The sequence below is a fragment of the Nicrophorus vespilloides genome, unplaced genomic scaffold, assembly GCF_001412225.1.
Source record: "Nicrophorus vespilloides isolate i.1.1-1 unplaced genomic scaffold, Nicve_v1.0, whole genome shotgun sequence".
NCBI classification, from domain to species: domain Eukaryota; kingdom Metazoa; phylum Arthropoda; class Insecta; order Coleoptera; family Silphidae; genus Nicrophorus; species Nicrophorus vespilloides.
The window spans coordinates 46510-59056 of record NW_017099970.1 but is presented as its reverse complement, the minus strand read 5'-3'; the positions used below and the strand labels follow the sequence as shown (position 1 = coordinate 59056).

General features: G+C 30.9%; 1 protein-coding gene across 1 annotated transcript in view; it reads right to left on the bottom strand.

Moving 5' to 3' along the window:
* Positions 1-6428: 6428 nt before the first annotated feature.
* LOC108566404 (octopamine receptor beta-3R-like) overlaps positions 6429-12547 on the bottom strand; it is a 35632-nt gene continuing 29513 nt past the window's right edge. The window contains exon 3 of the mRNA XM_017926263.1: positions 6429-6887. Within this exon, the coding sequence (XP_017781752.1) occupies positions 6674-6887 (214 nt within the window). The 3' untranslated portion in view covers positions 6429-6673. The remainder of the gene's footprint in view (positions 6888-12547) is intronic.

The following is a 12547-nucleotide window of genomic DNA, read 5'->3' as shown; positions in this document are numbered from 1 at the left end:
ATTTAATGAGCGCGTATTACAGATTTCTAGTTATACCTAAAAAAAAAAAAAAAAAAATACCTTATAGAAAACCGTAAATAATTCACATGATAGTTATTGAAAGAAAATCTATAAATATTAATTAAATAACATTTAAAATCACCTACAAATTTGATTTAAATTTTTGATTAACAATCAAATTTTATTATATTATTATAATATTTCCTAATCATAAACTTGTTATATAATTATATTTAATAAATATATAATATTTATAAAATTCAGTACAACCAACATCAATGAAACGATAATTAACGAATATATGAAAATAATATATTTTTGATGAAAATACACAATGGAAATAAAAAGTTAATTGTAATTTATCATGAAGCGTTCGGATATTAATTATGGCGTAATTGGGTTTCGAAAATATTCAATATATACGGTTTAATTAAAATTGTTTTAAAGCACATTTACATAACATGCACGCTTATTATAGGTACGAGCGGAATTATATTATCTTTTGGAGACGCTTAGTGATTATTATTCAAAAGGCAATTACATTTCCTTATAATATATTAAGCGTTCGCTCGATTAATGTTTGTCATTACGTAATGCGTCAATTTCGTCTAAGGCAATTGATACTCGATACGAAACTAATTTCACAAAGGAGGCGATTATGTAGTCATTCATTGATTTATCTTGCATATTATTATCTGCTCGTTATTGGTAACTTCATAAGTTTAACGAAATGAATGGTTGTTGACGAATTTCAATCATAATTTATTTCCTAAAATATAGTAATCAATATTAATCAAAATGTTGCTATGAATTTTATTTAATTTATTACAATATTAAGAAAAATAAATCATTTCTGCAAAAAACTTAAATATACATAGTCCGAGGGATAACTGTAAAGTAACATGTGACAAAGTTCTCAATTTAAACCTTATTCAAAATCAAATATGACCAGAAGTTATATTACAATAAAGAAATAACATAAAATAAATTAGAAATTACGTTTTGCATATACGCAATATTAATAACGATTGGCACATTTGACTTTCAATTCCGAAGTAATTATTGTGCAGACAAAAAAAAATCGGTTCTTTAGTGTAAAATAAGAATGATCTTAAATCAATTATATATTTATCATATTGACCTTTTGTCATCTTTCCGGCTACATTATGATTTCGCGCTCATAGCGCAAAACCCTGAAAGAAGTACAATTTCAGGTTATTGATATTATCGTAGACGATCCATTTTTCCTGACCATTGATGATTCAGTTCATTACATTTGAGATGCATGTTGAAAATATTGATTCGTTGTGTTAAGTGAATATTTTTCAGTTCATGCAAATATGGAGAGTCGAACACGAGTCCACGTGATTTTCAATTGTTATATGATACATTTAACCTCCCTGTTATCTTTAGCACAGTTATATAACGTTACGATTCAATTATGACTTTGTTTTGGTCATCCAAACCATTGCTTATCTTTGAGTGGAATATCTCCAGAACGGATTTGCTTGTAGTAATTCTGGCAGCAGCTTTCTAAATAAAGTAAAATACGTTGAAAATGTTCTGCTGCAAACAAAATTAGCCTCAATTGACCAAAAGTGATGTCTTTCAAATCATAAAAGGAAAAAATCATAACATTGTCAAAAATCCATAATAGATAGCGTACGCTATTTGTGAAAACCGCAATTTCTTTCTTGCCAACTCTATATTTTTTGGCATTGGATTCTTTAAATTATAGCACTACTATTTTGTTGTGTCCCGGGATGGAATATGAACACTGTGAAATAATTTGTAGTCTTGTTGAAGTGAAATTCTAGTGATTGGGTGGTAACAGAAATAATACCTCACTCAATAAGTTCATAGGATGACTAAAACAACAACTTTTGGGCATTATTCGACTTTATTCATCAAGATAGTCTCATTCAAAAGTGATACATTAATTCTAATGCATCTCTAACATTTAGATACCTTTCTTGTAGAATGATTTATCTTTAGCCTCAAAATATGCTTCAGTTTCTGCAATCACTTCTTCATTGGTGCCAAATCTCTTCCTCTTGAGCATTCTTTTTAAGTCGGCTGGGAACCAAATCTGGAGAATACTGCTTTGGACGGCTTTCACCCTTTGCTGTCCACTCAGTTGACGACCTATTTGAAAATACGCTGCCTTGTGATATCTTCAGGGTGTCAACTATCTCACGCAACTTCAATTTGCGATCTGCCAAAACCATTTTGTGAACTTTTTTTATGTTTTCTGCAACAATTGCCGAATTTGTGCCACTAGATCGTTTAACATCATTTGTGTCTGTACGACCGCGTTTGAAAGCAGCAAACCATAACACTTATCAAACCATTGCTTTTCTTGGACGGTATTTTTCACATCAAAAGCAATGTTTTATTTACTTACGAAATTCAGATTTTTCTATTATTTTGAAAATTACCAAAATAGCGTCACTAAAACTTCTGTAACTTGTGAACTAAACTTCAAATTTTATGAAATTTTGACAGACATCGTCTGTAGGTTATGGATTTGTCGATAGAGGCGCCATCTACAAGTCATCCTACGAACTTATTGAGTGAGGTGTTATTATTGGGTCCCATCGTAAAAATTCATGAAAACTTTGATGAAGAGGATTGTATAACAAAGACATAGAAAATGAAAGAAGGTACTGCTGACAAATGTTAAAAAGCAAAGATTTAGAAAGAATATTAAAATGTTATTAAAAACGTTTTATTTTTTATTAAAAATAATCCTGGTTTAGGTAGAAGTGTTAAGCAATTAGTGTTAAATTCCTTTTGTAAATTGTTAAATGAAAGAGAAAACAACCACAAGCAATCAAGTTTAGACTTATATTTTATAGTGATTTAACTTTGTGTGCAAGTTTGTTTAAGAAAACTTTTCTTTCTTCGATAAAATGCTTTTTATTAGGCTCTACTTTTATTATCTGAAACCGAAGTTTCACTTGACGAAGTAATTTAGTGCGACGCATACTGTTTGTTAAACGTAAAGGTATTACTGTAAATAAAGAAACGTGCACCTTTCTTACCAGAAGTGTTTTGATATGAGCAAATTTAGTGATACAATTCTTCTTCATTGTACGATCAGCAACTGGCGAAAACAAATATTGATCTTTTAAAACAATAAACGATATTGAGGAAGATAAACACAACTTGGAATCGACATGGCCAATTTTATAAAGTGCATGTTCGTGGAGCTTTCTTCTTCGCAAAGCACCATGTTGAAGGAGACAATAGAAACTACAATGTAACTAAAATAAAAGAAGAACTTATCTTAATGGATTTTATTATATAATAGAAAAATTACGCGGAAACATCAATAGTCTTTGTAAATGTAAATTTGTATTTATTTAATTGAATCATAATTATATAAATAGGTTTGAATTGGTCTACTGTTGACTGTTTCAATAAATATTATTATTTTTAAAAAATATCAAAGAACGCTATTGAAACTAATTTAAACAAAATATAAACGAAATGTTTGAATATTTAATTATCTAAGTTTAAGTGAAGTTTGTGATGATTTTTTTTTGGTTATTTCTTGAACTTATAAAGCTGATTTATTTACATTGGTGAGTAAATATGTTCATTTACTTTTCTCTATTTATTAGCGTAAATCAACTTTTAAGTTAATTTAGTTTACTAACCTCAGTTAATAGTTCCATAATACCAGCCTTCTTACAAATATTACTAACTCACTTACACTAACTTTGTACAATCAACCCTAACAACGGAATTAATTGGTACCATGCAATATGGAAATACGTTATAGGAAATTTAGAAATCGTAAAAATTAGATTATACCTTTATATGTAAGTCGCATTATAAAAAAAATCAAAATAAACGCAAATCAGATTATTTCGTACCGTGTTTAACAAAAACCTAATTCTATTTTTTTACCCAAATGTAATACCCATTTCATCATCAATCATATTATCATCCCATTCTTAATAATGCATTTACAGTACATATATCAATAAATGATATCATACTTGTAAAAAAATTAAATTTGGTAAATCGCAATATAATTTAAAAAAATAGTGAATTGCACCTTACTTTATCCAATTTCGGCAACTTCTTTCCAAAATTATGTATATCATTGAAAATATCAGATAACACTAATTATAAACTATAATTTAGTGTACGTTACATTTTTTTATTTTGCTATTTTAAGACAAGAACTATCTGACTTGCAGTAATATAATTTATTGATAACCTATTTTGGTTTTACGTTAGTGGTCTAACTTAGACACCGGTCTAAATTTGGGGACTATCTTCTAAATCAGGCACATAACTAAGGTGAAATCATCATTATGTCTCGGAGTCAGGAGTGAATTTAATGATTAAATCAAGTAAGTTGACAAGTGTTCACTTCTTATGTATATAATTTAAAGTTATCAGATTCAGTTCAATACTCTACAACCAACTATTTCTTTTGGTTTAGTAATAAAAATAAATGAAATTTGCAAATCTTATATAATGTTGTGCCATCACGTTTTTTTTATTATTTGCATTATATTTCAACTATTGATTGTAACTATTTTCAAAGAGTTTGCATACGTGTGCATTTATAGAATAGATATTTATATAAAATTAATTATGTAAACAGTTGGTATGCAAATTGAGTGCGCACTATATGCGAGGCTAAATTCATGAAAATATAAAAAAAAGGAAATGGAGGGAAAGAGGCAAAATGTTGTGAAAAATATGCAAAGTTCCGGAATGGAATCACATTATTCGAGCTAAATGCAAATAGCCTTTTAAAATTAAATTATTTTAGAGCCGAGTGCCTGCAAGAGTTTCGATATACAGACTCTCTACTGGGTCTAGTAAAGACGTGCCTGAAAACCGTTAATGAATCTCGTCTTTGTAACCGCGAAACAACAGATCAAACGCAGCAGAAATTCGGCAGGCTTTGAACGCACCGCAGCCTATTTGATTAAGCTTCATCGTGCCGTTTTAAATAGTATTTTCTAGGTAAAAGGGAATAATTCATGAAGGGCTTCAGCTTAGGTAGAGTTTGCACTGCATTACAATAGGATTAACACTGTGTCTCCTCTCCACTTTCCATAACACGTCTTGTTGCGAAGTAGATATTGAAACAAATGAAGGCTGATTGGGTTGATGGAATTGTAAATAAAAAGGCGGGACACGTTCAACAAACAATTTGTATATTTTACAATAGATTACATCCTGCTCCTTCTTGTAGGTCCTTCTTTCCCATTCTTAACTTTAACATTATTTAATTTACATCTCTCAATTTTACGTAATACAATCTTTCACGCTCTGCATCCCTCCTCAAGTACTCCTCTCGCATTCCATCCGCTTATTACAAAATAGGCCTACGTAAGATTGTCTCTTTTGTTTTCTTTCATACCCAACAAAAAGTTGGATCCTCTCGCTCGAATACTTTATTCATATACAATTTTATATCTACGTAATCCCTAATCTGTTTATTTCAGCCTCTATTTTGTTACACAGAAAATGAATACAAAAACTTGAACTATTTACAAATTGCCAATTAAAAAAGATAAAGAGATAGAGAGAGAAATAAAATTTAGTAATCACTTGAGCACACATCGGAAGGAAGACGAAAATAAAATCGAAACGTAAAAAATTGTATAAATAATATCTTTGCGTACCAAATACATCGATTATTCCTCGTTCGTCCTTGAGCTAGCAAGTAAAAAACCAATAATAGTTTCCAGTGAGTTGATGGTAGTAGCAGGGCCGTAATAAGGTTGTCTTGGGCACTAGGCACCAGTTAAGTAGATGATGACGGGGAAAGGGTGTCGGTGTCTGATCAACTTAACAAGAATAGGATATATTCTTGAATTCAAAATCGTGGGTCCCACAAAATCGCGTGAGGCCCACACAATTTCGTAAGCCCTAGACACTGTACCTAATAGATAAGATGGCCCTGATTAATAGTTTATTTTTACATTAGTATTTATTACATTTAAATGCGTCGAAAAAAGTTTCTTCCTAAAATAAAAGTTATATATTGCGAGTTCGCCCTCATTTCTATTATATATATTCACATTGTTTTTTTTTATTTGTTAATAATATATTCATTTCCTTAATATATGCTAATTAAAGCCCCATTTAGGTATATACAAAATAAAATTTTTCTATACAAAATACAAATATCACAGAAACTCAGTGATGGTATCAACTCTGTCCTTCCACGTGGATGTCTTTTTATTGAATTTTTTATATATTTATAATACTAGACTTAAGTTTTTTCATATATATATCCTAGGTCTCTCATTCTCTTTACAATTATTCATATTCTATGTGCAATAACAATAATAACGAATAAAAATCAAGAATGCTATAAAAAGAAAATATGCGATTTAAATTATTTTTTATAATTCAAGTCTCAAGAATTATTGCTTTCATATAGTTGTTGTTGTTATTTTTATATTATTTTTCTTTACTTTTTATTTGGAATAGTTTAAAATTATGTAAACGGTCGTTGTAACATCGGGTTTTCCTGGTGCGCAGTTGGTCGCTTCTCGGTGTTCCTCTGCTGCGAAATATTTATAACGTACAGTGGTATTGCTTTCTTGTTTAGTTGGTGGTCTGTGGTGGCTCAGAGACCCTCGTCGCCGTATCTGCGCCTCATGGGTATTTGGGGGTAGTCCGCGTCGTTTTGCTAGAGAAACCTTGCTGGGTTCTTCCAGCAGCTGAAGCAGCAGGGCAGGGCGCACAGCAGCGTGTCCTTGAAAGCCTCCCTGAAGTCGCGGTTGAAGTACGCGTAGATCAATGGGTTGATGGCCGAGTTGAAGTAGCCGATCCAGAAGAGCATTCCTACAACTGGTTCCGGGGTCGGGCATTTCTCCTCTCCGCAGACCGTTGATATCACGTACCTATGAACAAAGTAAACATGGTTAGAAATTATGAGAATGGGAAGAAAGTTTGAGTTTGTTTTGAAAATTAATTGCACTTCGTTCTTATTAGTTCAGGTTTAGAAATACAATCTACAACAGTCAGTTATTGCGATCCTATGACACGCATGTACGTGGTGACACGGGAAGGTATATAAAAAAATATTTTAAGTTTGTAACTATAATAAAAAAATCTACAGATATTAAATATTTTTGTATAATAAATATTTCTCGTATTTGTGTAAATGATTTCTAAAGATTTGGTATATATGAAACCAATTTTAAATGAAATAAATACAGTCAAATATTTGCCTCGATTCCCGAATATAAATCAAAATCAATTAAACAAAACTTCGGGTTCTGAACAATAAACAGGTACATGAAATGTACGGTGGGAGAACTTAAAACTTCCACTTAACACCTCACTCAATAAGTTCATATAGATGGCACCTCTATCGACAAATACCAACCTTCAGACGACACCTGTCAAAATGTCATGGCAATCTGACGTTTAGTCCACAAGTTACAGTGGTTTTAGTGATGTTACTTTTGTAATTTTCATTGTGTTACATCGTGAATACTCCTCAGTGCACATCGATAGAAATTAATGTTTCTTCTCTAAAAAACTATTATATAAACTTTATATTTTAATGTGTTGTTTTTTCAAAATTTACACAATTTTTTCACTTAAATATCTTGTACTGGTTAAGAATGTCGAAATTTGCATGATTTGAATCAATATTTTCAATCCATATCAAACGCAATGAAATGGTCAATTCATAACTCGTAATGAGAAATGTTATCTACAATAATATCAATCAAAAATGATCATGATCCAAGAGTGATGATCATGCTAACAGTTTGTTGAGATTAGATTCCCCATATAGATCTTTGAATGGTAAAACTTTCAGTCATTTGATGACTTTATATCGCACTTGGTTTACTTTCATGTTGATAAGGACTAGCAGTTTGAAAACATAAATATGACAAAAGCTCATCGAATAAAATAGATAATACATAATTGATTAAATTTCATTTTAAGTATACAAAAAAAGAGTTCTATTTCACATTAAAATATATAATATTATATAAATATGATTTACATTTTTTCCATAGCATAATCTTCCTAGAAACTATTCAAGAATAACATCATTTGCGAATAAATTTTACTTTTTATCCGTTGAGAGATATAAATCCACAATTTGCATATAATATATATAAGAAAAAACATGCGAAAAGTTTGAAAATAATTAGAATCAATTACTGCTTGTTAAAAAAAAACTGATTACAAGCAAAAATATAAATATAATATAGTATTGTGCGAGTTCGATCAGTGCGGCTTAACTATAGTACGGCTGATAAAAAATGTAAAATGTGAATACACACAATTATTTTGCATATATAAATGATCGTTTTTTGGAACTCTATACAGATAAGTCTCTTTATGTGTTATTTGAAACAATTCAGGACATTGGTAGAACAGATTACCCGGACTATGCGAGGTATTGTATATTTTGTAACTTTTAAGCAACTTTAGATCGAGATTTCATAAAGGATACATATAATGTGCACATTGTTAAAATTGTATTGCAAGTGGAGAAATTCTTAAATAACAGTTTCATGTAAAATTAGTAATATATACTGTTTCTGACCTGAGACGGAAGTTTGTAATTATATTACTAATTTTAGGGCTTTTAGCATTAATGGCTCGTTTCACATCATTCATATTTTATGAGCGATTAAAGCATTCACTAATCTATATTAATTCATTTGCGCTCATATCAGACTCTCTCTCTCAGGGTCAGAAGTACGGTATAAATCACTTCTGATAAAGCCCTTTCACCAAAATAACATTTGCAAAACTTCATGTGTGCTAGTTTGTGTGTTTGAATACTTAAGATTGCGGAGTGCGAGAGAGGCTTTCAAGAAGTTGCTTTAGTTATTATTCGAAGGGAAACTTGTGGTCTCGCGAGGCATTAGGATCTGTTGCAAACTTCTGCGGAGTCGGAGATGTCATCCGAAATGAATGATCCCCAAATCTAACCCCTACACGTATACACACATCCCTCACACCCTTCCGACGAACTTCAATTATCCCGTATGTTAATGAGTGGGTAGATAGCAAACGTGCATTAACTAAAGTCAATAATTGAAAAGTTTCTTGTTGTTGCTTCTTCTGCAAAGCCACAACCGATGGAGTTAAACTAATGCTCGACGAAGAGATACTCTAGGTTTGCATCTGCGGTGGGGTGAGAGAAGAGTTTCAATTTATACACGCATCCTTTGCTCCGGAAAGTTTTCTAGTCGCGGGCGGATAGCCACAACAGAAATTTGCTACAGCTCATCTCCGGCCGCACTTATTAATTAGCACTCACCGGAAACTTGTTCCCATCCACTACGCACGGTTGATTCGCCGCTAAAGTTTCCTCCAACATCGTAATTCTTCAACACCAATATACGTAGTTGGCGTTTACTTAAAGTACATTCTATAATACGTACATGACCAAACTAACGTACAAAACTCCGTTCTTATGTACAAGTATGTATTTTAATATGCATATTTGATAATCTAATTAACATATATGATTAAAAACTGTTGAAATAGAATGTGAAATATAGAAAAATCACCATACTTTGATCATTAATAAACATCACTTAACAGAAAATGTATCAAAACATACGCAATAGAAGATACATTCTAAGGTAATCATAAAATTACATCATTTTAAATATTTATTTATCAAGATTTATAATTGTAACAGCAATTATACAAATAATGAGTAATAATTTACAAAATTTTGCAATTTTATTTTTAATTAATTCAAAAAATATGCTCAACTTAGAAAAAATACAAAATTTCTATACAAAATAATTATTTAAAATTACATAATAACCCTCCACGTGAATACTGTTAAGAGTGAAATCCCCATATTCAGTGCCCGTTTCCAAAACATACTGGAAAACCACCCCAACAGTCTCGCGTTATCCCTCCTAGACAATAGTGACACCCCCCACAGACTAAAGAGACACAACAATCTCGACCTTTAGAAAATAAAAGTTAATTTTATTGTTTAAAGTTTCATAGTACCGTCAAAATCAATTTTTATTTGGGTTGTTATTGTCATCGCATTATTTCTTTTTAGTTAAATTTATAATTGTTTATTTCCGATGGGAAATCGTTCCGCTCCATGCTTTTATTGTGTTTTTCTGTTTTTATTTTCTTTTTTTTCTGTCTTGGTCAAAAAATATTCAACTTATAGCCAGAGATGTTATAATAAAAGTTAAAAAAAAACATAATAACCGATTTAATACGCCATCATACGCGTCCATCAGATACGCCGGATTTAAATTTCCCTCCTTTTTGTCTATTTAAGTTGGCAAGTCTAATGTTTGATATTTGTCGTCTGCAGTTATTGAGGTTATTAAAAATGTGTCCGTAAATTAAAGAAGAAAGTTTTGTTATTGTTAAAACACATTACAAATTTGCCTAAAGTTTTACGGAGACTGTACGAAAAGATTTATTAAAAACCTTTTTTTTTAACATCAATAGCGATGATGCTCATTTTCATTTGGATGGTTTTGTTAATAATCAGAATTGTTGAATCGTCGAGTTATTTATGAAAAACCTACAAAAAATGCACCTACAAAAAGTCACTGTTTGGTTCGGATATGGACTGGAGGTGTAATTGGACCGTTATTTTTTGAGAATGATCTAACTTTTTGTGGGATCAATTAGAAGACATGGACCTCGAAGAAACAGCAAGAGAAATCATCGTTCTTTTAAGATAACATTTTCCTGGTCGTATGATTTCCAAAAATGATGACCCAGATCACCGCCTCTGTGGTTTTGTAAAGTCTAAGGCCTATGGTAACAAACCACAAACAATTCCTGAACCGAAAACAGAGCTGTCTTGCAAAAAGTCTTCGAAAATTTTATCAAAATGATCAGGGTATTCCAGCATAGCGGTGGCGGCCATTTCGCCGACATCATATTCCATAAGTAATGTCTACTTTATGAATCAATAAAAATATCTCAATTAAATAAATCCGGCGTGTCCGATGGACCACCATTTAATAATGAATAAAAAAAAAGTATTTCAAAGGTTTATTAATTTTTAATATATTTATACAATTTCAACGAGATATTCCAAATAATACTTAAGCATCCTATAGAATTTACAGTTCAATCAGTTATATGATTATATATTTTTTTCAGTAATCTGTTTTAAAGAATAATAAGCTGAATATATTTTTATTATATATTTATATGAAGTTACTGTTATAATAAATATTATTATTGTGTATAACAATGCATGTATTTTTATAGGAATTCGCATAACCCACATTCGTTAATTTTTTATACGTTATCTGTATAAAAATAGTAACAACTATGCTTTTAATATTTGTTTTTGTAATTGAATTAGATTTTTATTATATTGTGTAAACACTTTGTTTTTTTCATTGCAGTTTTGAATCAATGTATACACAATAGAAACTAACAGTGTAAAATACCGAGTTTTAATATTTCCACTATACATTTTTTTGTTACGTTGTTATTGTCGTTTTATTTGTGTGACGTTTAGTAGTAGTGTGTATGTCTCGTTTTGCATACATCGCGTCCACTTGTTTATCGCCGGTCGCGCTGGAGATGGAATTTATTTTAGTTCCAAACGATGCGCATGCATACACGAGAAATTCTCTTCTTTTATTATCGCTCCATTATAGTTCCAGAGTTTATTTTCCCATGGTTACATTTAATTTCAAATTTAAAAAAAACAAACAAGAAAGAATAACGAATGTTATAAGTGACATAGTTCCGTAGTATAAACTATTCACGATTCGTGCAACAACAGGGATATGCCAGTTCGGGGAAATATGAATAATTAAATAATTGGACTAAACGAATTATACAGAATAATAATATTTTTGTTTGCTGGATGTAACGGGTAACTTATTTGATCGAATACAGTCATATCTAGGTTAACGTTACCTTTAAGAACGAAACTTCGATATAACGAAGCCCATTTTTTTCAGTATTTAAGTTTAAAGTCAATGCCCGACAATTATCCGCCAAAATATGACCAGAAGATATATTAGAATAGAGGTCGGCAAACCGCGGCTCTGAATCCAAATTCTATGATATATTGCGGCTCCCAGGGTCGTGTAGTTTAGAAAACCTTGTTAGTAACAACTACAACGAATATGAAAACGAAATTTATGAAGTTTCTTGTGACATAGAAAACGTTCTATTTTTATTAATGAAAATGTTTACTGATTTTCTCAGAAGTGTTATAGTTAACCGATCAGCATTAAATGCAATAAATAAAAAGTACAAACTCATATTTTAATATGTGATTTAAGTTTAGATGTAAGTTGTAAGATGTAACTTTATTTAATAAAATTTGTCATTGGACGAAAACAAAAGCTTTTGATTGTATTTACGAAGGAACGTATCTCCAATCTAGAAACGCATCTCATTCGTTAATAGAGGTATGACTGTATTTCTTTTTTCGCCCTTTTATTCTCTTCCTTTGTTGAAATGATTAAACTGCGATCCAGTCGGAGAATAAGAGAGGAAAAAAGGTTATTCATTGTGCGTGGAATAAAGCGGAGAAAGAATGGAGGGAACCTTTCAATTGCAT